Below are 27,269 nucleotides of genomic sequence, written 5' to 3'. Positions count from 1 at the left end.
AGATTCGCTTTGAAAACTGATATAATCTCTGTGTTCTGTGAACTATTATAAAATGACTCTCTGAACAAGCGTGTTCTAGTCACCCTGTGCAGAAGGCAATAATAGTCTGGCCCAGGTCGGTGCTGAGCCATGTGCCAGGGAGGGAGTCCTCTGCTACACTTGAAGGAGTTGGATGTGAGGTAGCAGCTCTCCTCTAATGATGTCAAGCCTACTTAGGATCCAGTTCCACGTAGAGCACGTTTGACCTTCAGGGAGGTTATGACATCAGTCCTGGTAGGCTTCTCCTAACTTGGAGGTAGAAACGCACTGCCTTCAAGTGAGTTCTTTGGGGCCTTTCATTGCAGAAAAGGGTGGTGAATAACTCAACAGTGAGAAAAGAAGTGGGTGGCAATCACAGGTTAAGTATCAGGCATAAATGTCACCTGCAAGGAGTTATCTGGCAGGTCAAAAGTCAACAGCTGTTAATGTATCCTCATTAATTACATCTTCTGCTCTTTATGAGCTGACAGTATAGACTGCAACAAGAGTGTACAGTATTGGTTACTAGAGAACGAGGGAAACCTTTCCTTGTTAGAAGGGAGACCCCCCCCCACCCCCCTTCAACAATGACAAAGCTTCATGAAATCGAGTGAACCCAAGTTATACCCGAATTCCCTTTCTTGGTTTGACAGGCAATCATTGAGACTCTGTGTTTCGAGGGACTGCTCCAAGCTTTTCTGACTACTGAAAATGAAGAGGAATCACTTCTGTGCATGGCATCATGTATTGCTGAGCTGACAAAGCATGGTATGACACGTTCAGCTTTTAACTTGAACTAAATTGAGAGTTCATGTATGCTATAAGCGCAATGGCATATCGGCGATTTGCCAATGTGACCCTTTGATGTATTAGGTATGACTCAGACCCCCAAAAGAATCATGATCATGACATTTTAACTCGTATAATTTACTGTACACTATAAACCTATCGGACTCCCCTTCCCCCGCTAAAATATTCTCCCATTCTGTGTCTATGGGAAAATTCTTTAGAAAATAGTCCATTTTAATTCCTCACCAAAAGGCTGAATTTGTATTCCCTCCCTTTTTTGGAACTGATGGATGCATTTTTTTTTCATAAAACTTAAACCCTTTCCAGCAAACTATGGCTGAAAGAGCCAAGATCAAATATATAGATGAAATAAAGAGGAAGCAAATGTCTTTTAGCTGAGAACTAATGTTGGGAGTGCCTCTTGAACAAATAAGTGCATTTAGTAGCAAATTATAAGTTTGGATCTCATACTGTGATATGTTCCAGTAACCGTATTAGTCCCAGAAAAGAAAAAACCACAAAAATTGTGACACATTTTATAGGATCAACACAAATAATATTGTGGTAGATGAGTATTCAACACCACATTGGTTCCTTTTTCAGATGTGATTGCAAGGCTGAAATAAGGAAGCATCTATGCATACAGCCTTGCAGTCGCATCTGAAGAAGGAGCTGTGTAGACTTAAAAGCGCCACATCATTTTTCTTGCTCCAATGAAAAGGACACCCTTGACTGTTACATGAATATTTTTTTTTAAAGATTGGCTTTGGATGTATGATGTATGAACAAACTGGCTAAGTATATCTATAAAACTACACTCTTCAAACAGAAACCTCCGCTCAACTAACAAAGGTCTATTAAAGATTCCACCTGCTCGTTCTAAACAACTTACCTCAACTCGGAAGAGAGCCATATCCCTAGGAAGTCCCAAACTCTGGAACACCCTCCCAACCGAACTTAGAACACAGCAAAATTTAAAAACCTTCAAAAAAGAACTAAAAACCTGGATGTTCACCAAAGCCTACCAAAACACCCAATGACTCTCGGATATTACTTCCCTCCTACTGGCCCTATGAAAACATGTGGAACCAATGCAAGCACGTAATACAACACATAACTGAAACTGTAGAGTTTGACATCCGAACTACGTTTATAAAGCCTACAATACCTATGTTAACAATCTCAGGAATCTTTTGGAAACTCTGTTAAACATTGAAACTTTGTAAACCATTGTGATGGCGAAACCGAACGACGGTATATAAAACTCGATAAATAAATAAAATAAATAAATGATTGATTACTGCTTGTTTGAGGTTTAACCAATGACATTTTGTAAGTGATAGCAGCTACAGTTCTTCAGGTGACTCTGGTTTGCTTAAGGCTTCATAATGTATTGTTTTCCTGTCTATTCAGAATTTATACAATTGCACTTGGTGGAACGGATGGATATTCCACTTCTAAGATACATGGTGAAACTAGCCAGCCAGCTGGACCATCCTGAGCTTTCATTTCAAGTGGCTTCTATCATCGGACAGTTGACATTGCATGGTAATATTTGACCAGATTAACTTTTTTATGTCAAATTGGAATGTAAAATTTGATCATATTTAAAAAATGAATTAATCCTCAGATTACTGACTAACTTCTGGCACAATGGGACAGATTATAATAGTAACTTCTAAATTAAATGGGTAAATTTGAGTCAACCTGTTAAAAAAATATACCCTGCCACATTCACCCCTTTAAAAAAATACCACATGGATTATTGATATTTCCATATTTCTCCTCCAGCCCACTTATTAATCGTGCTTTTCTTCTAGCATTTTCATCAAAAGAGTATTTTTCATAATTTTTTGTTGGACTTTTTGCGGATTAACGATGCATGAAAACTTCTCCTCGGACTTGAGCTGTAGCTGCAACTTCCTCTCTCCCTTCCACTGTCCCTTTCAGACTTTGATCTGGTGCTGCTACTCCCTCCTCCTATTCCCTCCCTCTTAAGCCTCAATCCTACCACATTCTCCTTGCTGCATTCTTCTTTTTCTTCCTCCTACTCTGAGGACCCTGATTTGCTACTGCAGGCCCCATAGCATCCATCTCTTTCTTTCCCATGCCTTGATTTGCTGCCAATGCCTCCTTCTCCATCTGGCCCCATTCTATTGTAGCCATCTCCTCTTCCTCTGGCCCTGATCTGCAATGGCAGTCAATAACTTTGCATTGTGTTGGCAGATGCTTGTAGTTCAGCATTTGTGTTGGCAGATGCTTGTAGTTCAGCATTTTTTCTTGATGTATCATGGTTGTAATAAAATTGTGTTCCCAACCAGCTGGGGCAGGGATGGCTAGCAAGATTCCTTCCCCAAAGGTTCAAAGTATATTACCTCTGCATCTAGATAACACCAGCTCCATTGAAGAGGGAATCCAAATTTGTTGCTCCAGGACCCAGTGGCAGCTGATATATTAAATCAGTGGTTCTCAACCCAGTCCTCAAGATGCACCTAGCCAGTCAGGTTTTCAGGAGATCCACAATGAATATGTATGAGGTAGATTTGTATGAAATGCCTTCTGTAAGCAAGTTTAGGTGTGCAGGGACCTGTCTGCTACAGGAAACTTGCAGTTGCCCTCCCTCCTTACTTCACAATCCTAAGTTAGGAAAAAGAGAATGTGATCTCCTCAGAAACAGACTTTTATTTATCAGGTTTGGCAGGATACAGCATTTAGAAAATAACAGCAATTCCTGTCTCTAACATCCTTTCCAGTAAGCACCAGTTTTCCCTAAAGAAAGTCCTGTACCATAGGTGGTTACCAACATAACATAAACCTTAGCCTGCTTAACATAGTAATTCTTTTGGCTAACTTTCTTACCCCTGGTCCCAAGTTCAGGCTTTATCCCTCTGTTCACCTCTGAAGCAGATGCTGGCTGGAGGTCTGAAGAATGTGAGCAGGGGAGTAGCTTGGTACTGGCAGAGCTGGCAGGCGGTCTGGGAAGGAGACTTTCTTCTGGTTCTGGTGCTTGCTCTCACCCTCACCGTCTTAGTCTCTGTGTCACTCTCCAAACCTGAGCAAGGTGTCTCCTCTCTCTGGTCTCCTGGCCACACCTACTCTTCTTCCTTCCTGATAGCAAGTGTTGCTGGTCTGCTTCAGTCTCCCCTTTCGCTCTTCTGGTTCCTTTCCTTTCAGGGGTCCTTTCCCTGGTTTCAGGGTCACTTCCAGTGTTTCGCTTCTGATTTTGTTCTCAGAATTTGCTTTTTCTGGTTTCGCTCCCTCCCTCTTATTTTACTCCCCTGTCATACTTTCCAGCTGATAACGCATAAGCTCATGCATGATCACATGGTGGGTGGAGGGTCTTTGCTTTATTGCAGATATTTTCCCCCACCCCATTTCTTCGGGGGGGGGGGGTCCTGTCACATTGTATGCCAAGCTGTATGTCAGAGTGTTTTTCTCTGTCTCCTCTCTTCCAAGGGTGGGGGTCTTTCTGACCTCTGGACTTGCTTGTTGCATTGTCTCTTTGCCTTGGTTATTTACACAGGCAGTTACAACTAGAGAGATCTAGATAAGGTATCCTTCAGTGTAAAGTTTTAAAGTTCATCTGGCCAACGTTTCTTTCTTTGAGCTGTGACAGTGCTTTTGGGGCCTGTCAGTATTTGACTGCATACTTCTTTGGCTATTGTAATTCATATTTAGTGCTTTCAGTGGTAAAACATGGGATATCTCCCTACATTTCCCCCTTCTTAAGTAAGATGAGCCAGCAAAGGAGTTTATCTTGCTTAAGCCTAACTATCAGGCTACTATCCAGGTCTCAGCTGTATGACATGTATAACCACCAATGATGATATTATCAACATGAGGTAGGAATAATGCAACAATAATAATAGTCACAGTACTTATGAGGAATCATAATATTAATAATAGAATGGGAGTATTGTAATAATGTAATAGAATAATAGTGAATAAAATAAAATCATCATTATAATGAGGAAAACTAAAAAGTGTAATGACGAAAAATAAATGGGGAATAGTAACAGGAATATATATATGGGTGATAAGAAATAAGGAAATAATGTAGTTCTCACATAGTGCATGCTGTAAAAGTATGAGGTAGGGACATTATCTCAGACTTGAGGTAGAATATATGTGTGTGCAACCCTCCTTCCCTAGTATGGAAAGTGTTGAAGTATGATCACTGATTGTACAGTGCCTCATACAGTTCCAAAGATGGGGGCTGTGGGAAGTTTCACAAGTGCATAGCTTTACAGCGATACCTTTCCCATGTGTGTCTCATTAGGTCCCTTACTCTTTTAAAGAGGGTGATTGAAAATTGGATATGGGCTACGATCACCATGGCTAGGGCAGGTAAGGCATATGACAGTATATAGTCAGTTTGTAAAATATCTTCATCTCTGGAATCATAGTTGTATTCAGCAATTTCTACTATATCTTGGTCTACAGACAGTTCCACAGTGTGAGAGTCTTTATAGCCTAAAAGATATACCAGGTTTTCATCAAAGTTAATTTCATGGCCCAGAAACACGTCCAGGATTTCTACCTCTGTGGGAACCAGGTCTGTTTCTAGGTAGTATAAGGACATACCCCCTACAGTAATTATTAAGTTCTTAGGTAATGTGACTAAAGAAACATTATTGGGTAAGGGAACCTAACTAGTAACATCATGCTTATTAGAAATAGCAAGTTCCTTCAGAGGGGTGCTATCTAATCAAACATTATTTACAACATCAGCCTTGGTTTTGGAAAATTCATCATGCTTTGTCATGGTAATCTTACATTTCTCTCAGGCGTTGTCTGATGACAAACCACACAAAACCTCTGTAGTATCCTTCAGAAAAGGCTTACCAGGACATAACCTATGTATGTCCTTTGTTAGCATAGGCCTAAATTAGGAGCTATATATTGTTGTGGGTTATCATTCAGATAGGCTAGAAGGGCAGGGGTATCAACACGCAGGTATACATTGTTTGTCCAGGTACCTACATTAATTACTTGTTTCGATTGGTAAACATTCTCAGGTAAAATGAAAAGCAAATTTAAAACATACGCAACCTCCATATGCTCAATGGCCACATGCTCGTGAGTAAAAATGTTTGGTTTCATTACCCTATAAGCACTACTTTCTTTGATGCAAAAAGCCTATCAATTTTATTCTCAGGGCAACCCAATCCTTAGAGGGAATGTTGGAACAGCATGCACTCAAACTTTATTTCATACACACATTCATATTCACTCTCATACTCTCTCACATATACATGCTCATTCTCACAAATACACACACATTCACTCTCATGCCTCTCATTCGCTCCCCAGACTCTCACGCACACTCACTCAATTCTCTTCCTCTTCCACACTCACACTCATCTCAGTAACTGCAACCTCTTCACCACCAAACACTTTGAGAAGTAACACAATCCCCTGTAAAAGAAAAAAAAAAAACACCCACAACCAGCACAATCTCAGGACTCAGCCTTATCTATGACATGGCAGCAATGCAAATATTATACAGTGCCCTAGAATACTAATACACCACCTACTGCTCCAAAGCCCCATAGAAAAACTACATGCCAGTACAGTAGCCACACTTCCCCTCAGTCATACATGCAGAACACAGACAGATCCTTACCTAATACAGAATAAGGGACTACAAATTAGAAACAGAAACAGGCAGACAAAAATAAAATGGAAAGCCGAGAAACCAGACTCTGAACAGTGGAATACTGAAGTAAGAACAAAATACAAATATGTATTGCACATTCCCAAAGATACTAAATTACTAAAAATGTAAAATTTTTTTATTTTTTACCTTTGTTGTCTGATATTATTTCTCTAATCAGTTGATCCACGTTCCCTTTCTGGGTCTTTCCCAATTCCTTTTACAAGATCTCTCTTTTTTTTTTTTTTTCTGTTTCTTCTCTCTTCCTGTCCCCTTCCTCCCTCAAACACACACTCAGGTACTCATTCTCACATGCTGTCTCTCTCAAATGCTGACTCACACATACAGGCTCCCACTCTCACATGCTGTGGCTTACAAACAGCTCTCATTTTCACATGCTATCTCTCTCATATATACCCACTGGTTCTCTCACACACAGGCTCTCACTCTCACATGCTCTTTTACACAAACACTCATGCTGTCTCTTTCAAACACACACATGCACTCACTGGCCTCCTCACACACACACACAGGCAAGCTCCCATTCATTCTCTCACACATACACCCAGGCAAGCTCCCACAGACCTCCAGGCAGGCACCCATTCATTCTCACACACACACACACACACACACACACACACACACACACACACACACACACAGATTGAGAGATCTCCAGATAGGAGCTTGTTTTCACACAGACTCCCAGGCAGGCACCCATTCATCTCATACACACTCTGAGACCCCCCCCCCCCCCACCAGGGCAGGCACCCATTCATTCACACACACACCCAGGCAAGCTCCCATTCATACACATACTTAAGGAAGGCCCCCCTCTTTCTTTTGCCGGGACCCTTTCTCACTCTACTGCTGCTATCACAGCGCTGCATAGCTGTTGGTGAGGATCCAATTGCTGCTACTGGTACTGAAGCCTGTTCTGCCTCCTCTATGCAGGCCCCGCAATGTTAAAAATTTGTGGGGCTAGCACTGCCTTCATGCTGATTTTGTGCATCGTGAGATCAGCATAGAGAAAGTGCTACTCTCACAAGTTTTTAATACTGCAGGGCACCCGAACTTTTGGGGTCTCTTCTGTGCTTTGGGCTGAGTTCCACCCTCAGCCCTGCCAGTCTTACTGCACGGGGGTAAAAAAGTTGTGCGCAGCCTCTAGAAAATTTATGCGTGCGCTCAGCTTAGAGGGAACATCGACAGGCAGTGAGAGACGGATGCCACAGCAGCATTCTGAAAGAGGCATTTTTTGCCGCCTCAAATTTCTGCCATCTGAAGCAGCCGCCTCACCCTGCCTCATTATAGAACCGCCCCTGCTTGGAGCAGTACATTGCTGGCAAAGGTCAGGGCAGGCAGTGCTCAGACAAAGTCAGTATCCAAGCAGAAGGTCAAGGCCTGAGACGGTCCGAGTCAAGCAACAAGATCAGTCCAAGGAAGGCTAACAAGGAAAGCAAGGCAAAGGATGAATAGGGGAACCAGGCAGGAGCTGGGGACGGGCAGAAACTGAAGGTAAGGGCTGAAACAGGAGGGCCAGGCAGTAGTTGGAGACCTGGGCTGGAACTGGAGACAGGTACTAGAACTTGGAGGCAAGGCAATAGGTGGAAGCAAGGGCTGGAACTGAAGTCCCACAGGGAGCAGGGGCCACAGGGAGGAACGGGCAGGATGAGACAAGGACTGGACAGGACAGACAAGACTAGGTTTGGACAGGACCACGAGAATGAGGCAAAGAATATACAAACACAGGCAAAAAAGAAACTAAAGCAAAACAAGGTACATGTAAAACAAGGCAAGGGAGAAACAGACAAGGAGGCCTAAGCTGACCACTAGCAAGGCAGAATGAGATTAGAAGGTCCAAAGGCCATAGGCAAGGAGGCCAAGAAAGGCCACAAGACAATGCAAGGTGAGGCAAGAAGGCCATAGGCGCCACACAATACCAAGGCAAGGTGGGCCAATGCAAAGAGCCAAGGTGACTCGATGAGAGGCACTGAGTTGGCAGAGAGGCAGGGCTCAATAGGGCCACCCTCATTGTCTCATGAAGCCATCAAGTGGGTGGCTAAAGAGGGAGGAAGCAGTCCTGTGCTTTTTCCCTTAGGTCTGCATATCAGTAGCCCAGACTATAACCAACATGGGCCCTGAGTTTAACAATCTGAATCCAATTCCTCTTCCCTCCACCCCATCAAAGCAGAGGTTGAGTCAAAAGTATCAAGGCTTATTGGTTAAGGATAGTAATCCCATGCCTTCTATTAAGGGTAGTAACTGTTGCTTCATGTAGGTTACATCCATGCTTATCAGTTCCCCAGACCTTAAAAGCCAGGGCCTTCATTGGTTGTTGTCTAAATCCAATTCTCCTTTTCCCCCTGTCATTGAAGCAGAGAGCAATGTTGCAGTTGCATCAAAAGCATTAAGGCTTTTTGGTTAACAATAGTAACCACCAGACCAGCAAGTTACCCTCTTTCATCCTTTTCTTTATTTCCATCTTCTGTCTTTTAGGAATCCATAGTATTTTTCCCATGCCCCTTTGAATTCAACTGTTTTTATCTTCACCACCTCCTCTAGAAGGCATTCTAGGCATCCAGTACCCTCTCCATGAAGAAATATTTCCTGTCGTTTGTTATGAGTCATCCCCCCCCCACCCCCAACCTGGGTTTTATTTCATGACCCCTAGTTCCACTGTTTCCTTTCCATCAGAAAAGGTTTGAAGCTCATACATCATTAAAACCTTTCAAATATCTGAAGGTCCTTACCATATCTCCCCTGCACATCCTCTCTTCCAGGATATACATATTTAGATCCTTCAGCCTCTCCTCATAAGTCTTCCGATTCTGACCCTACAATATTTTGATCACCCTTCTCTGGACCATTTCCATCCTGTCTCTATTCATTTTGAGATACGGGCTCCAGAACTGAACACAGTACTCCAGGTGAGGTCTCACCAATGACCTGTACGAGGGCATTATCACTTCCTTTTTCTTACTGTTTATTCTTCTATGCAGCCCAGTATTTCTCTGGCTTTGGCTATTGCCTTGTCACATTGCTTCGCCATCTTCAGATCGCCAGACACTATGCCCCAAGACGCCTCTTTAGGTTCATGCAGATCAGTCTTTCACCATCCCAGATGCACGACTCTGCACTTCTTGGCATTGAATCCCAGCTGCCAAACGTTTGACCATTCTTCAAGCTTTCTCTCGTCACAGTTCCATTTACCATTAAACATTGTCAACCTATCAGTCAACCTATTTGTAATCCACGCCACCTCCTTGGCGCTCACACCCAGCTTCTCATTTCATTCACAAGCCTCCTGAGGGGGATTGTATCAAAAGCTTTGCTGAAATACAACTAAATCATATTGCATGCTCTTCCTCAATCCAATTCTCTAGTAACCCTGGGTCAGCAATGCCAAAGCTCTGCTGTCCCCAACAGAAAGAAAACTCAAACACAAATCTACCAGAGGCTCAGCTCGAGCACAAGTTATTTCTAGACAAAACTGGAAGATGTCTTTGTTAACAAACATTTCCTGTTGAATGCCTCAACCCATAGAGTACTTGGTGATAGGGCAAGTTCTGTACATTGGCAAAATATTCTTTCTTTTTTGTAGTCTCTCCCATGGACAGGCATTATATCACAGGATGACCATGTAAAGATAGACAATAGCGGTTATGCAAATTTAAAATATGTAACATCTGAGTCATATAAAGGTCAACATAAATGAGTCTTACCTTCTTCTAACATTAATGCTCCTTAAAAGTTACCAGAAACAGTCACAGTACACTAGGATTTCCACTTTTTACAGAATATGCCAGAGAGAGCGTGGTCTCTGCTGGAGAGAAAGAGAGCATCTGTTAAAATTGTGCAGATTTGTAATATTGGTGGGGACAATCTGGCATTTCTTTTGGCTACCATGACTGATCCCTGAATTGATAATCAGAAACTTATAGGATGGCACTGTACAACACCCTTGTTTTTACTCAATTCCTATGGAAACTAATAATTGCGTCTCTAGGATTGCAAAGATTGAATTTCATTGAGTGTGACCACTCTTTGAGAAGCTCATGCCCCTGTCTAGTCACTTAAAAAATACCTCTGTTTACATGAAGTTAGAGCCGGGCCATTTTCCTAATGTTTCCATTTAGAAAGCAGTGAAATAATTATTCTTTAAGACAGTAGCTAAAACGTTTTCTCAAACTATGTACAAATCTCTTTTTATCCTAATTTTCTACATAGATAGAGCCCTCTATCTATGAAGGATTTTCTCCTCATCTAGCCCTTTGAAACAATGCTAGATATATTTTGAAAGATCTAAAAAAAAAAGAAAAAGTTGTAAATTAATATTCATTAGCTGGCTCAACATTTTAGTATTGGGTTATGGAGTCTTCGTTTTTTTAGGTCGATGTTTCATATTCGTCTACAGGTTTGTAGCTATTGATAGTTAACTGGTGTCTGCGTTTCCAAAGCAACCATCTCAGTTGGTGCCCCAGTTGGCAGTCTCACAGTTGCAAGCTACAGTAGGGGATGTTAGTAAACCTTCAGTTTAAAAAAAAAAAAGGGGGGGGGGGGGTAACATTGTGTGCTTCAATTTTATTTTGTAATTTTGTTGTTGCAGGAAAAATGGTCTCTCTGATGAAATGTCAAATGGAAGCAGTTCAGCACTACCTTATGAATTTCCTCAGCCACCAGGAGCTTCGCTTCCAGCAGCTGGGGATATCTACTCTCTGTACCCTGAGTGAAGGCAAGTAACACCAATCGATATTCTCCAAGTCACACCTGAGTACAAGGCAAAAGTGAATTGGGATAAATTGTGCGTCCCTAGCAAGTCCATGGCACCATGCACCCAGAAGATGTGGCTGTGTGCCGGTCAGGAAAACGGACACTCAATTAACGAGCGTCCATTTTCCTAACCCACGCACAGCCACAGGTTAGGGAAATGAATTGTAAATTGAGCATCTGTTTTCCTAACTTGACCGCCATCAAGATTTTTTTTTCATGCTGCTTCCTGTGGTTCCTCAGTATCAGGATGATACTAAGTAGGAAGAACTACAGAAAAGCAGTGTTATGTCTGTGAAGTTACTAGTACCACACAGCCAATCAAAGGACCCAATAAAGCAGCCATTTTGTAAAATTTAAAATTAAAAGTTTGTCCCTCCATCACTGAAAGCATTAAATGCCATAAGGCTATCCTAAATTTCTTACCATTCTATAGAAACTGTGAGCACAGTCTCAATGTCTGCAATGTCTTCATCTTAATACAATGGGCAACATAACTAGTAAATAAAGAAGCTTGGGAAATAAAACCATCTTTACCAGAGCTGCCCTACCCAAAAGAGAGAGGAAAATGCATCCAACTATCTTTTGTTAAACAAAATTTCACCATTGAAGGTATATTCATTGCATAGAGACTAGAATTTACAAGGTATCCAAATCCCCAAATACTCAAGTTTGTCCACAGCCCATTGAAGCAGAAACTGTGGCCAACTCAAAGCTAAATTTCCAGTGGCATCTAAACCTTTTGACTTCTCCAACTTGAAACCTGAAAAAGATCCATATAATGTAAAAATCTCTGTTACAGGTAATTATTGCTTTGCATTATATAAAAAAAGCAGATCATCATCAGTGAACAAAAGGATCTTGAGCTATGAATCACCAAGGGGAATACCCATTATCTTTGGCTCTTGCGCCAGTGCCAACAATAAGGGTTCTAAAGAGACACTAAAGAGAAAAGGCAACAACATCCTAGCCTACATGGTTTTTGTCTGCAGAGAAAAGGGCTCCAAAAAGCACCCATTTACCAAGATCCTAGCAGTCAGAAACTGCAATATGTTGCCCTCAAAATCCATACTTTGCAGAGTGGAAAAAAGGAAAGACCAAGAAACCCTATCAAAGGTTTTCCCTACATCTAAACCCATAATCAAAGGATCACCAATAGGAGGCACCTTCACAATTGCTACCAACTTGGGATCAATACCCATCTGCAAAACCAACTTGGGAACTGGCAACTAGAGATGGTACAATATACTATAACCTGTTTCCCAAGATTTTCGCATAAACTGTAACATCTTGATTCAGAAGAAATATAGGCCTCTATGAGGCAGGATCTAAAAGATCTCTCCCTTGCTTGTGATTGAGAGAAATAGCTTCTTGCATAGTTGCTGGCATATATCTCTGTTCCACCATATCTAAAAACACCTTACTCAAAGGCTCTGCTGTCGTCTTAGAAAGAATTTTATAAAAAGTGGAATTCAACCCATTTGGCCCTGGGGCTTTCAGAGAGGAGGGAGAGCCAGCCACATGTGCCACCTCATGGAAAGTGATGGGAGAATTTAGTTTGGGCCTGTGTTAACTTAGGTAGGCATAATTTTCTCATGAAACGCCCTCTGTTTGCCAAGTATTCCAATTCTGAAGAACATAAAGTTTCATAAATATTTTTTCAATGCTGCGCCAGTCTCTTTCAAGTGCAACACGCATTCCCAGTAGAGAGTTTAATCATAGGGAAAAAATGGATCTACTGTGAGATTTAGCCTGGCTTAGTAAAATAAAATAAGAGCTTATGTTTCAAAGATTGTAGAGATCTTGGCACCCTACTATGCAACAAGTTATTCAACAGACATTGAGTGGCAAGAAATTTCTCCCTTACTAAAGTAGAGTTAATTAAAGAAAATGAATGCTTCAGAGTTTCTAACTTAGCTTCTAGAGTTAAAATATCTTTACCCTACTTATTTTCTTTCTTGCAACATAACTAATGATAAGCCATGGAGCACTGCCTTGGCAGCATCCCAAAAAAGAATTGGTTGACTTAGGTGTGAGGTGCATTATGCTCTACATATCATTCACATTTCTCTCGTAGGTAATGCCTAAATTCATCATCTTCATGTAGCCATAAGGGCATCTTCCACAGTTTATCCCCATCCAAATGAAGATCCGATTCCAGGGAACATCTAATCAGGGGTTCTATTTTAGCTGCACTTACTACATGAAAAAGAATATAATCTGTGGGATTTAGTTCTATGGGCCCTAGAGAGGTGCATGAAATCACTATCTGTAGGATTGAAGAGGCGCCAAACATCCACCAACTATAATGGCTTAGTCACAAAAAGGACCCCTTTATCAGACCCCCATGCTTTTCCTATTTGGATTTCCGGGAGCATTCAAAATAGGATTCACCACACAATTGAAATCTCCTCCTACTATATATGGACTCCCATGAACTTGTAATAGATCTATGACAAAGTTCCCCATTACAGAATAAGAGGTAGGAGCATAAAATGAAGTTAACACAAGAGACCTATGGTATACTTTCCCTCCCATTATTACATATCAACCTTCATAATCCACAATAGTATTTATCATCTGAAGGGGCACAGACATATGTATCAAACTTAAGACTTCACACTCATGCTTTTTTCCAGCTCCAGAGGAGAAGAAAACCTGAGAAACCTTCTTCGTTTTCAGTTTCTTGTGCTCGATATCAGTGAAGTGAGTTTCTTGTAGAAAGGTTACAGATTGCTCAGTACTTTTTGTCTTTCGATAGGTGAATTTAAGCCAGCCACATTCCAAGTAATATAATTAAGGTGGCTTATAACACTTGTTACTAACAATTAAAGTTAATTGGTGAATTACCACAAACGCTAATAGACGCTTCCCAGCCACAACAGCAGCCACTAGCAAACAAAATGCCCAAAGGGAACTCAGTGGAAACCACCTTTATGCAATAGGCAATGCCCTCTCAAACCACATACCCCAAACGCTGCCCAAATTCACACCCACATTACTTTCCTTTTCTCCTCTTCCCCATATCTTTCCGCCTTCTGATCCCCTACTCATAAAAATCCTGAAACCATCCAGAGCCTGAACAAACCAGATAACTAAATACCATCAGGAATAGAGGTTTCCCCACTAAGACTGTAACTTTTAAACAGCCGTGCAGGCACACATGTACGTGCGTTTGCTAGCTCGCGCTAATGGAAGTATCCATTTCATAGAAAAATCAAACCACAAAGGCAGAAGGCAATTGAAACTGAAAGAATAAACCGCAATGAATTTCCTAACTAATTTAACATAATGTGAGCAATACCATTTTTGAAAATAAGGAGGAAAAGATCTCAGAACCCACACGTATGGCTCAAACTGAACCTAACAACGTGTGAATAGGTTTTTTAAATCATCGGTCTGAAAAACCTCCAACCAACCTTCTAACTTTTATTTCCAAACACTTTTTAACACAAAATGTATTTTATTGGATAAAAATGAAGAACTTATCTCAGAACTCGCTGCCCCTTTGCTGTTGAGTTGAAAAAGCAAAAAGTCGACGCTGTCAGCGTTTCACTCGATGGCTGCTTCAGGGCAAAATATGCGACATAACTTTCCACTCTCCTTTAACCCACGGCAATGCCGCTGCAAATTGGGGCTACTTTTATTTGTGACAGACTCCCAATCTGAGTATCAAGGTGAACACACTCCTGATTCTCATCAGCCTCAACATTTTATAACACATGCGCGTATATGCTTGCATGATATAAAACAATCTGTACGCGTGTGCGTTTAATTTTATATGGACATGTGTGCGCGAATTCCGCCTCTAACACATAAAATGGGATTTTAAGAGATGCACGCTGGCGCAATTAACACTTTCCTCAGTTTGTTCACAGTGACTTCTTAACCCCCCCCCTAGTTAAATAGCCTTCCTTTTATCCTGTTAGTCCCAACCCTTAAAAACCTGATATCTAGCCTAATTGATTTGGTTTATGACTTACACTCCATCTATTTAAATAAAGTTATGTGGTAGGGGACTCCAGTGCGCATTTGTGTGCATAAATACTTACGTGCAGATTTCATTGAGAAATCTAGGAATGCCTATGCCCCGCCCCTTTTTCGTAAAAACAAATTTGTGCACGTACTGGGAGATAGCGGGTACTCGCTTACTTTTTAAAATTCACGTGGTGCGCACTGGCCCAACTTCTGTGCATATCTCCCAGCTTTGGTGCTTAGGGCTTTTAAAATTCAGCTTTTAGACACTCTGGTGCCACCCCAGTATAGTACATATTCCCACAGGACCACTAATAAAGTTTTAGTTGACCAATGGTTGCAAAAAAAAAAAAAAAGAGTCCAAAGCATCAAATAAATGTATCAGTTCCATGATATACGAATGCTTCACAAAGGAAGTTGAAAATACACAAATTGTGATCTATTACACCGAAGTTTGGATGAGCCACTTCAGACCACTCTTAACTGTACACTCTCAACAGCTGAAAAAGAATCGTAGGGAGGAACAAAAACAATGCATTCTAGGCCATTTGCAGAGAAACACAAGGGCAAGCCCTCAGCGTTCTTCGAAATTTGCGTCAAAATACATTGAGGCTTCAGCAGCTGTATCCAAAACTTTAATCTGCCCATTTAGCCAGACTAAACTTAATGTTCCATTTGAACAGAGCAGACCATTCTTGCAAAAACATTCTACGTTGGTTGTAAACTTTGGTGCAAAAGTCCTGGAACATTTGACTTTTTTTTTTTTTATAATCTTCAAAGGTCAGCCCTGTCTTCTGGTAACCTTAGAATAGTGCCAATCACAACTCTAGGCCTGATATTAGCTTGCATCCGCACTCCAAGCCAATTAGCCTTTTGATAACCAGCTTACCATGCAGTTCTATCTGTGTCTGTAACCATGTTTCCAACATGGGGCTAGATTCCCCTCTGCTATAGATTCCAGTAGGCCTGTTAGATGCTTATTATGCCTAGATTGTTTTTCTAAATCTTCAATTCAAAATGTATCTCCGCATGCTTCTGATCTAATGCTTGCAGTGGAATTGCAACAATAGCATCCATTTGAGAGACATAACGTTGCTCAGGGTCCACTCACTTACCAATTTCTTCAACACTAGCAATTATCTCTCCCATTTATTGTGCAGTTTATGAAATTCTGCCTTTAAGGCTGTAGTCACCAACATGGTTAACTTTTAAATTAAAACGTTGTCATCCATTCCCCCGATAGTACTATCTGCATGGACGTCAGCCATTTTGGAATCACCAGGCCTTAGAGAGAGAAAAATTTTCTTACTCGTGCACGTGGTCATTGCAGGCCCAGCAGCTCACAAAGGATGTGCAGACTGGTTTGTGTCACCAAAAAAAATCTGTTTTTCTGCAGCACGAGGTCCGTAGGGCATAAAAGATTAGATTTTATGGGGGTGGCACCCGGAGCTGAATAGACTCGCATCTATCTCAGTTCATTGCCCACCTGACCTCCCATAATCGCCTCTTAAGTGTAAATGTATGCAAAGAAGATTTCAAATGAGTCATGCTGCCTGCATGTTAAGTAAAACAGAATTTAAAAAATAAGGAATGTGTTCCTCTTCTTGGGATTCTTTATATTTCTTGAACGCTGTTCTTTTTGCTTTTCTCGTGTCAGCTACCTCCTTTGAGAACCAGATTGGTTTCTTTTCCCTCTTACTTTTGTTTACTTTGTTAACATATAGATTTATTGCTGTTGTGATTGCACCTTTCAGTTTGGCCCACTGTTGTTCCACCTCTCCCAGTCTTCTAGTTCTGCCTCCAGATACGTCTTAAGTTTTAAAACAAAGAAAAATAGGTTCGTTATCGGGGTTTGAGGGGCGAGGAAGATAGGGGAAAGGGAGGCAGGTTAGGTAGGGGATTTAGGAAGTCTGCTCCTTTATTGGAGCGGACTGGAGAAAAGGCCTAGTCCGTCGCCATGTGCATCTACTAAATCCCCCCCCTCCCATTCACGCGCGCAAGACTGTGCGCGTGGTGGTGGATTTTGTTATAAAATCAGCACGTCCATTTGCGCGTGCTGGGACTACAGACCCTTTTTCTCTCTCCCAAGCATGCTTAAATGCTGTCACTATGGTTTCTCCTAGTATTTCCCATGAAAATTTGTTCCAGATGTGTCACCCTCTCAGAAAAGAAATGCATTTTCTCAAAGGCCTTTTGAGCCTCCATTTCACCTCCATTTCCTATGATGGCCACTGGTGCTTGAACCTCTCCTTCAATAAGCGATATAGAAAACATGTTCATACATTGGATGCATTGTAACACGCACCCAATGGAGTTGGATTAGCACAAGTTTGATACCTGTGAGCACGGATCGTCTAGGCTGTCCATTCACACATCCTTCACAAGTGTTCATAATTCAGTTTACAAATCTGTGAAGACAAACCTTTCATCCACTCATCTTGGTTCAGTAAGAGGTGGGCTTGCTGGCTTTAAGGTAGATTTTAAAAGCCTTGCGCACGCAAAAATGACCTCATATGTGAAGTAAGTGGCCCGAGCGGGAGTTATGTGAATTTTAAATAGCTGGGAAGGGCGCGTGTACATTGAGGGACGCGCGCCCAGAAAAAGTAGGCGGAAAAGGGGCAGGGCATGGGCGTTCCAGAGGTGGGGACAGGACTCCAAATTTTCCTCAGCCGGCGCACGTATGTCAGTAAAGAATTTTAGACCCTTATAAGCGATGAAAAGGAGTTGATTTCTACAGTGCATCTAGCAGAGACTGCGGTGTACAAATCAACTCCTCTTTTTAGAATTTTCATCACTTATACAGTCAAAAACATTTTAATGATGTGAATTTTACAATGGCTGCCTCTGAATGTGTCTATAACACCACCCCCTCTAACCCCAACTCACTTCTTGAAAACTCACCGCAAATGAAAGTTCCCCCTTACAATGGTCCATATATAGAGTATCAGATTGAGCCCTATAAAGACTCTCTCTCTCCGCCCCCCCCCCCCCCCCCCCCCCAATGTTCACCAGACTCCTGTGCCTAACAGGAAGCTGTAGCAAAGTGCCGATTTTAGTGCACAGCAAGATACGTGCAGCCCTTTTAAAATCTACCTTTTTGAGTTTATCAGCCCTGATTAAGAAATCCATATTAAGGGGAAAGAAGATGTGCAGGGAAATATGCATGTCTGGGCTGAGAGAAGAAGCACCAGCTAGGCCAGGAGTAGGCAACTCAGGTCCTGGAGTGCCACAAACAGGCCTGGTTTTTAGGCTAACCACAATGAATATGTGTGCAATAGATGTGCATGTAGTGCCTCCATTGTACAAAAAATCTAGCTCATGCATATTCATTATGGATATCCTGAAAACCAGGCCTGTTTGTGGTACTTCAGAAATGGTGTCATCTACCCCTGAGCCAGGCAGGGAATGAAGCTAAATTGACACGACATAGGAAGGAATCATATGCTGGAGCTATTTCTCATAAGTTTCAACCTAATTCAACCCCTATGTGTGCAATGTTGGTGATATTCCCTGTATTAAATTTGTGATCATTTTACTATTGTATTTCCTTTTGGCATAGCAATCTTCTGCTCTTCCATTTGGGCTTCTAGCTAAATCAGAATTGTAGCATCATTACCCAAAAGAGCCCAAACAGTCATTCCCAACTACCTGGGTATTTCCCTTGTTTTTATAACATCCTGTACATTCTAGACCAGACGGTAAGTGATGGTCCTTGGCCAGGAGCCACAGGCCACGAGTCCGTCTGGAACTCCGTTTGTGTGCACGCTAATTCAAGTCAGTAGGTTTCGCCATTGAGTAACTGCTGGAAATCCTTCTCTGCTGCATCTACATCATCCCTCACTCCAGGGAGTTAGAGCCAAGCCCAGGAATATAACGCCAGTCTTCTGTCTCTGCTGTTGAACTACTGTGAGCCAGTCCTGCTTGTTTTCTTTTTAACCCCCTCCTCCCCCCCACCACTAAGACTAGTCATTTGTAATGCTGCGAACAGATTTTGCATATACTGTACAGAGATTCCTGAAAGCTTGGGAGGATAGGAGGTAATTTTAATGTGATTAATTCACACAAAGTGAAATGTTTCTTCCATTTGAATGTGGACCACCAAAGTTACTTGTATTCTTTTCTCAGATGCAGAGTTTTCGTCTGCCATTAGCCAGAGTCCATTGGCGGAGCAACTTAACAGAGTTCAGCAACAGACAGAAGAAACTCAGAAGCTACTCAAGATGGCTATTAGCCACACAGAGAGTTTACACTGAATGTAGTTATTCCCTTATCTGCTCTTGCTTTATATCATAGGGCTTTATACCTGTGGAGACTTTTTAAACCTTTATTACTAGACTTGCTTCTGAAATTTATTGTTATTATTATTTTTTTTTTTTAGAAATGGTGAGTGATGTTGATCGTCATTCTGTTTTACACTGCACTGATATTTTAATAATGTAACTCAATATATTCTGAAAGATTGGTTTGTAAGTCATAGTGGCAATCGTGTCCAGGAATGTGTTAGCACTGTCCCCCAACTACTTGTATTATCCTTGACAAGTACTGAAACTATCTTGTGCGTTTCAGTGAAGTCACGTGTAATTGGATAACAGCAACATTAGTCCTTCTTCCCCTCAGGAACCAGAATGTTATCCGGTTACAAAAAAGTATGAGCAACACCAAAGACGTCTGCATCTCTGGTTTTACAGTGCTGGAATGATAAAGAACATTTGGATGTAGCATGGATAATGGTGCTGTTTAAATCCAAATTGTTGTGCATGTCTGACAGAACATTCCAGCCTGAACATTAGCTCCTTACATTTTTTTTTTAAAACAGAAATTCTCATTTTTTGCCAGTAACTTTTTAAACATTTAGGAAAGATTTCCATAAAGGCAATATGAACACACACACACTTGGTACATGAGATTTACGTGAGTGACTGCACTTTACCAATGTGTATGCAAGTATACATCACTTTTAAAATTGTCATGTTCTACTTTTCTGTCTTAGTCTATGCCACTGCACAAAATAGGATATCAAATTTTAAAAAGTTTTACATTCAATGGCAAAGAAACTAGTTCATAGGTATAGAAAATGGAGCACTTCTTCCATAGTATTTCTGAATAAATACCTCCAGATATTTTCAGATTTATACAGTATCTAGAACTTAATATTATCATTGGAATCTAAGCTGAAATAGTTTAACTTCTGATTTTCAACATAAAACACCAATGCGCATGTCACTTAAGCTTCGCCATGAAGACTGATGACACATAGGGAATGTACCTTTAAAAACACTGATCGATTATCAAATTGCTCATGGGAGATATCATGGGATGAAGGGGACCTCATCAAATCATTTATTCTAAAACCTCTTGACCCCAGTTTTTCAGCAGAATCCACAGATCAAACTCATCCTGGAGAAATGTTTAACCATCTTTTAGAAACTGCCATTGATGGAAATTCCACCACCTACTTCAGTAACGTGTTCTATGGCCGCACTACCCTCCAATTGCAATTTAAGACCCTTCCTACTTGTCCTATTTCCAGTAAAAACAGAAAACAGTCTATCACCAATCTCTTTTTTAACTCCATTTTATGTTTTTACCCTTCTATCCTAGAGATGTGCATTCATTTTTGCCGAATTGGAAAATTTCAACAAAATTGTCCAATTCGGCATGTTTCAGGGAGCCTGAAAAAGATCAGGATTTTCCCATTTTTTTGCAAAAATTCATTTTTCCAATTAGTGCGCAGTAACGGGAGTCAGTGCGCGCTAGCTCCCGTTAGTGCACACTAAAAAAAACTAACAAAAAGTAACAAAATCTAACAGTTTTTGTTAGTGCGCACTAATGGGAAGTTAGCGTGCACTAACTAAAAATCGATTTTTCACGGAAAAAAAAAGACCCGAACCGAAAAAAAAACGACAGTTTCCATGGTGGCCAAAAAACGAAGAACAACACGAACACAAAAAATGATGCACCTCTATTCTATACTGCCTTTCTCAAACAATAGGCTGACCTGCACTAGTTTACAACAAACAAAATAAGCAGTAATCAAACATATATTTGATCACCACCCGTCAGGTCATCTTTTAGTCTTCCCTAGGCTAAGTAAAAACTCAGCCCCTTGAATATTTCCTTGCAGGTTATATTATCGATACTAGCTATTAAAATTTGTAACCCCATCTGGAGTTTTTTCAAAATCTCTACATCCTTCTTGGAAGTGTGAGGCCTTACCCTTGATAAGCAGAGTATGAGAACTACTTCACATGTGATTTTCCTGTTAATCCATCTTAGTAATTGTTGGTTGATTTTCATGATTTTTTTTTTAGCAGTACTACATTCAGGATCATATTAAGTTTGTGGTCTTCTGAAACCTCCAATTATTTCCTGCAGTCCCACTACTTAAATAGTTATTACCTGCCGTAGTGTAGTAACTTCCATTTGTCTTTGCTGAATTTTATCCTATCAACACAGAACGTAGTGGATGTGTGGCAGCACCCGGAAAAATGGTTGAATGGTCATAAGTTTGAAACTTGTACAGTAATGATTTGAAGCACTGGCAAGGCATTATTGCACATTCAGTTATCTAATGTGTGCCAATTCAAATATTTTTCTGTATTTATGATAATGCTTAAAAAAGAGCAACATTGAATACCACAAAAAAATATATGTGCAAAACAAGTGATAGACGAGTACTCCAAAAACAGCAGCCTTGTATAGACTGAGAAAACCACAATGCAAGAGCACATTTTAATGGACTTCATATTTTATTATGGACTCAAGTCATGTTTGTTTATTTTAGACATTTTTATTTTAAAAATACTTAATATACTGCCTAAATCAGCTACTTACTAAGCAGTTAACAATCTCATTAAAAACCAACCGCACCTGGGGGGCGCTGTTGAGCGGCGAATGGAGGCAGACGCGTGAGTGCAGAGCGCCGTCCCCTATCGCACGAAAACCCTCTAAAAAAGGCATTTTTCTTGCTTAAAAGTGCTAGCATTTCCACCTCACATTGTTTGGGTTATCAGTGAAGCCCTGCTATGGCCACAAAACGTAAGACTACAGATCTTAAGCAATTCGCTTATGATAAAGCGGCATCGCTGCCGGGCCTGGAGGGCCGCGAGGACGCCGAGCTTGCGACCGCTGATACGGAGCCTTCAGATAGGGAGGAGAACGGCGATACCTCCTTTCCCTCGCAGACGACATCGGAGTTACTTACTAAAACTGATGCCCGATCCTGGTTCATTGAGTTACGCGCTGATATGAAGAAGTTCCGCAATGAGATGATGGCGGCAGTCGCGGACTTAAAAGAAGAAGTTTCCTCACTTGGCAACAGGGTAGACGACATCGATGTGAGAGTGGAAGGCCACAGCGAAACACTAAATCAAATGTCCTCACAGCACGCATATATAACCACGGAACTGTCCTCTATTTCGGAGAAGCTTGAGGACTTAGAAAACCGTAGTCGCCGATGTAACCTCCGAATTCGAGGGGTGCCGGACACACAGGAGTATGTGGATGCCACGGCTGTGGCGCAGCGCATATGTGCTCACGTTCTTAATAATTCGAGCGAAGGCCCCACAGCTAATATTACGCTGCCGGAGGGGATAAAATTGGAAAGGGCCCATCGGGCGTTGGGCCCCCGTAAAGAGCAGCGGGCCAGGGACATTGTTATCTGTTTTCACAGTTATCTACAGAAAACACTGGTCTATGAAGCGGCGAGACAGGCAAAGGAGGTGCACTGGGAGAATCACCCACTAGCAATTTTCCAGGACTTAGCACCTATTACGCTGAAGAAGCGTTATGATTTTCGTGACGTGACTTCTAATCTTAGGGAATGCTCGATTCGTTACCGCTGGACTTACCCTTTTGGCCTACAATTCCAACATCAAGGGATCACACATCGGGTGCGGACGCTGGAGGAGGCGGCTGAGGCCTTCAAACAAGCGCAACTTCCTACGCACTTTCAAGTCCCCAAAATGGCGGCGGCTACCGTGCAGAAGGACCCGGCACCAAGATGGCAACGAGCCACCCAGGGGGGTCGTCGACTACGGCGTCAGCAGCGCCCCTCTTCGCAAGCAACTTCCGACAAGGGCTGAGGGACGATTTGCAGACCTGATGGGGTTTTGAATAGTCATGGGTTTTGTTTCACCGTTCTGTGAGTTTTGATATTACTCAGCGCTTACACTGACTGTGTGAGGACAAGTGTGACTTTGGTTTGTTTTCCAGCTGCCTAACTGCTTTAGCCTAAGTAAAGGTGCAATTTACTTTGAGAGGGTTTTCTCATTTCTTTTTTCTCTTGTATATTCTATATGATTCACATAGGGGGCGGTGGTCAGCGTACTTTTGCTGGCTGCTTCGGTTCGGATGCAAAAGCTCCCAGAAGTTGGGGTTTTCCGCAGGTTATTGGCGGAAATACATAGGAAATTTGGGGATAGCAACGTTCTATGGTTTGGTTGATGTTTGGGTCCTTATTGAATCTTCCCTGTGGCAGGGTTGGGCTGTGTACTGGGGAAATAGGGGGTCATGGGCTGTATGCTGTTACTTCTTTCCTTATAATTAAAGATGACATCGCGTATTATATCCCTTAATGTCAAGGGCCTTAATACACCCCGTAAAAGACAGCTTCTAAGGAGGGAGTTGCTCTCTCAGCATGCTGCGATTGCCTTCATACAGGAGACGCACGTTCGTAGACACCATACGCGTCTTTTAGCGACTCCCTCTTATGACAGAGCCTATTGGGCGGCGAGTACTAAGCTCTCCCGATACACGGGGGTTGGTATCCTCATTTCTAATAATTTAATTTTTGATCTCCTTTATAGTAAATGTGATCCCTCTGGTAGATACGTGCTTCTCAAAATACGGGTGGGCACTAGTGTCTATACCCTTTTGAATGTCTATGCCCCTAATGCCATTCAAGATCAGTTTTTGGAGGACCTTGATGGGTTGTTATCTACTCATGGGGAGGGTACCCTAATTGTTGGCGGGGATTTTAACTTAACAATAGACCCCAAGTTAGATAGCTCCTCGCAAATCATATCAGCCCAAGGGGTGCGCCATGTTTGGCGCCAGTTCCTGGATAAATGGGGATTGGTGGACATCTGGCGGCAGAGATACCCGCACTCCCGCTCTTATACCTTTTTCTCCGCTTCGCACAACTCATATACTCGCATAGACTATCTGTTTGTCGCTTCCCACTTTCAAAACTCTGTTGTGCGGACTGATATAGAGCCTCTGACCTGGTCGGATCATGCTCCTATTTGGATAGAGGCCCTTTTTGATAATTCCGACAGAGGTTTTCGACCATGGCGACTCAATGACACCTTGCTGAAAGATATTGAGTTTAAAAGTCACATTTCCCAGCAACTGCAGGAATATTTTTTGAATAATCAGGATGTAGGAGTCTCCCCTTCTGCAGTGTGGGACTGTTCCAAAGCTTTTGTCAGGGGTCTTTTTATTGCCAGATCAGCTTACTGTAATAGGGAGCGTGAGCGGGAGCGGGTGTCGCTGGTAGCTGAGATAGCTAGTCTTACCAAGCAACATATGAAGCACGGGTCCAATGCTGTGTATCAGAAGCTGCTGCGGGCGAAGGACCGACTCCGGTCCTTAGATGATGCGGCTGTTAGTCACCACTTGCTGTGCTTAAAGCAACGGTTTTTTGAAGGTGGGAACAAAGCCGGGAAATATCTGGCCAACAAACTCAGGGTGGCACGGACTCGGACGCTAATTGCCAAAGTCCGTAATGGTAATGGGGCATTGGTAACGGCCTCTGAGGACATTCGGTGTGCTTTTACGGATTTTTACGCTCGCTTGTATACGAGTGACACGGCAATTTCAGAGGCAGATATACAGACTTACTTAACCCAGCACGACTTGCCCACTCTGACTAAGGACCAACAGACCTTGCTTGATCGACCCATCACACCTATAGAGGTCCAAGCAGCCATTAAAGTTCTCAAGCCGGGTAAAGCCCCAGGCTTGGATGGACTTACGGGCGTGTATTTTCGTAGTTTTGCCACTCATTTAGTGGGGCCCTTAACAGATTTTTTTAATTCCTTACGTGACTCCGGTCGGATAGATAGCCACGCCAATATAGCGGGGATAACGGTTCTTGCCAAACCTGGTAGGGACCCGTCTCTCTGCGGGTCTTACCGCCCTATTTCCCTTATTAATGTTGATTTAAAGATTTTTGCCCGTGTTCTTGCTGCTCGTCTCAATGGTGTGCTGACCTCGCTGGTTCATCCCGACCAGGTGGGGTTCGTGCCGGGCAGATTGGCGGCAGACAATGTCCGTCGTATTGTGGACATAGTGGACTTAGCCCAACATATTGGCTCGCCAGCGGTGTTATTGTCACTTGACGCTGAAAAAGCGTTCGATCTTGTCCATTGGCCCTTTTTGTTTAACACCCTGGCTCGCATGTCCTTTGGTCCATACTTTATACAGTGGATTTCTAAATTGTACCAGCAACCACAGGCACGCGTAAAGGCTAATGGTGGTTATGGGGTTCCTTTCGCGATTGGGCGAGGCACCAGGCAGGGATGCCCGCTGTCCCCGTTGTTATTCGCCTTATTCTTAGAACCCTTTGCCACCCGGGTACGGGGGGCACAGGATATACTGGGCATCCGGAGGGGCGAGCACCATTTTAAAATCTCATTGTTTGCGGACGATGTTATGCTTACCTTGACTGACCCGCTGGTGTCTCTGGAGGGGATCATGAGAGAGCTACAAGCCTTTACGGGGGTCTCGGGTCTCAAGGTTAATTATGAGAAATCTGAAATCCTGAATCTCAATCTATCTCCCTCTACGGTGCAGTTGTTGCAGGCCACATATCCTTTCCGGTGGTCAGTCGATGCAGTTAAATACTTGGGGGTACGTATTGGAACGCATTCTCAACAGTTATTTCATTTGAATTATGCTCCACTAATTCAGACCCTCAAGAACAATTTACATAACTGGTCGCGGGATACTCATTCCTGGTTGGGGCGCATAGCCATAATTAAAATGAATATACTGCCCAGATTATTATATTTTTTCACCACTATACCCATTTACCTTCCCACATCCATCCTCACATCTTGGCAGCAATTAATTTTTGGATTCATTTGGCGCAGGAGGCCTCCCCGTGTTGCTAGAACTACTTTATATCTCCCTAAAAACAGAGGGGGTCTAAGTGTTCCTAACCTGGTTTGGTATTTTGCTGCGGCGCAGCTTCGGGCCCTGGTAGTGTTACATAGGGTTCAGTCCCCTCCTCAGTGGGTGGTATTAGAGCAAGCCCTGATTGGTTCGTTATCTATCTCGGCTTTGCCATGGCAGCCGCGCTCCACGTGGGGTTTGATTTCCTATTTTCCTCTGGCCTTGCACACCACCTTGAAGGTATGGTCTCAATGGAAGCTCTGCTTAGTGGGTAAGGGTAATCTCACATTGCTGACTCATTTATTCACAGACTACGTTTTACCCCCTGCGACCTTTACTACTGCTTCCCGGGGATGGTGTTCGGCAGGCATAGTTACGGTAGCTCATGTGGTGGCGCAAGGGCAATTACTGACAGCGGAGGAACTGGGCACACGATATCGTTTACCAGGTGTTGATTTTTTACTATACGCTAAACTTTCTTATTTGATGCGACGGGCGCTTAGGACGGGCACTGCCCGACTTTCCAGTTCATTGTTTGAGTCCTATTGCCTTAATTCCGCTATGTTAAAGGGTATTATTTCAAAAATTTATGCTCTACTTAACAGTAGGCAAAAGGGACCCTTCACTCAGCAGGCAGCTTGGACGGCTGATTTTGGCCGGACACTGTCGGATGAGGAATGGGACACTGTATTCCTCCATGCTTCTAAATGCTCCATCTCTGCTGGGTTGCAGGAAAATTGCCACAAAATGCTATATAGATGGCATTATACACCTGACCGTTTACACCGGTTTGCCCCTTCTGTATCAAACCTCTGTTGGAGGGGATGTGGGATGTTGGGCACCTACTTTCACGTATGGTGGCAATGTCCACAGATTCGTGGATTTTGGGTATCCCTGGGAGTTTGGATAACAGAGGGTCTTGAGATGGCTGCTCGCTTAGAACCTT

The 27,269-nt window shown here is 42.5% G+C and overlaps 1 protein-coding gene across 2 annotated transcripts in view; it reads left to right on the top strand.

Moving 5' to 3' along the window:
• Positions 1–19,844, top strand: part of LOC115088337 (vacuolar protein 8-like) — a 95,740-nt gene extending 75,896 nt beyond the window's left edge. For both annotated transcript variants that reach the window (XM_029596501.1, XM_029596500.1), the window contains 4 exons: positions 672–786; positions 2,221–2,355; positions 11,070–11,195; positions 19,331–19,844. In XM_029596501.1, coding sequence (XP_029452361.1) covers positions 672–786; positions 2,221–2,355; positions 11,070–11,195; positions 19,331–19,458 — 504 coding nt within the window. In that variant the 3' untranslated portion in view covers positions 19,459–19,844. The remainder of the gene's footprint in view (positions 1–671; positions 787–2,220; positions 2,356–11,069; positions 11,196–19,330) is intronic.
• The last annotated feature ends 7,425 nt before the right edge of the window (positions 19,845–27,269 follow it).

The sequence above is a fragment of the Rhinatrema bivittatum genome, chromosome 3 (genome assembly GCF_901001135.1).
Source record: "Rhinatrema bivittatum chromosome 3, aRhiBiv1.1, whole genome shotgun sequence".
In the NCBI taxonomy this organism is placed as follows: domain Eukaryota; kingdom Metazoa; phylum Chordata; class Amphibia; order Gymnophiona; family Rhinatrematidae; genus Rhinatrema; species Rhinatrema bivittatum.
Note: the sequence above shows the minus strand (reverse complement) of the source record. Positions and strands in the feature narration are given on the sequence as shown.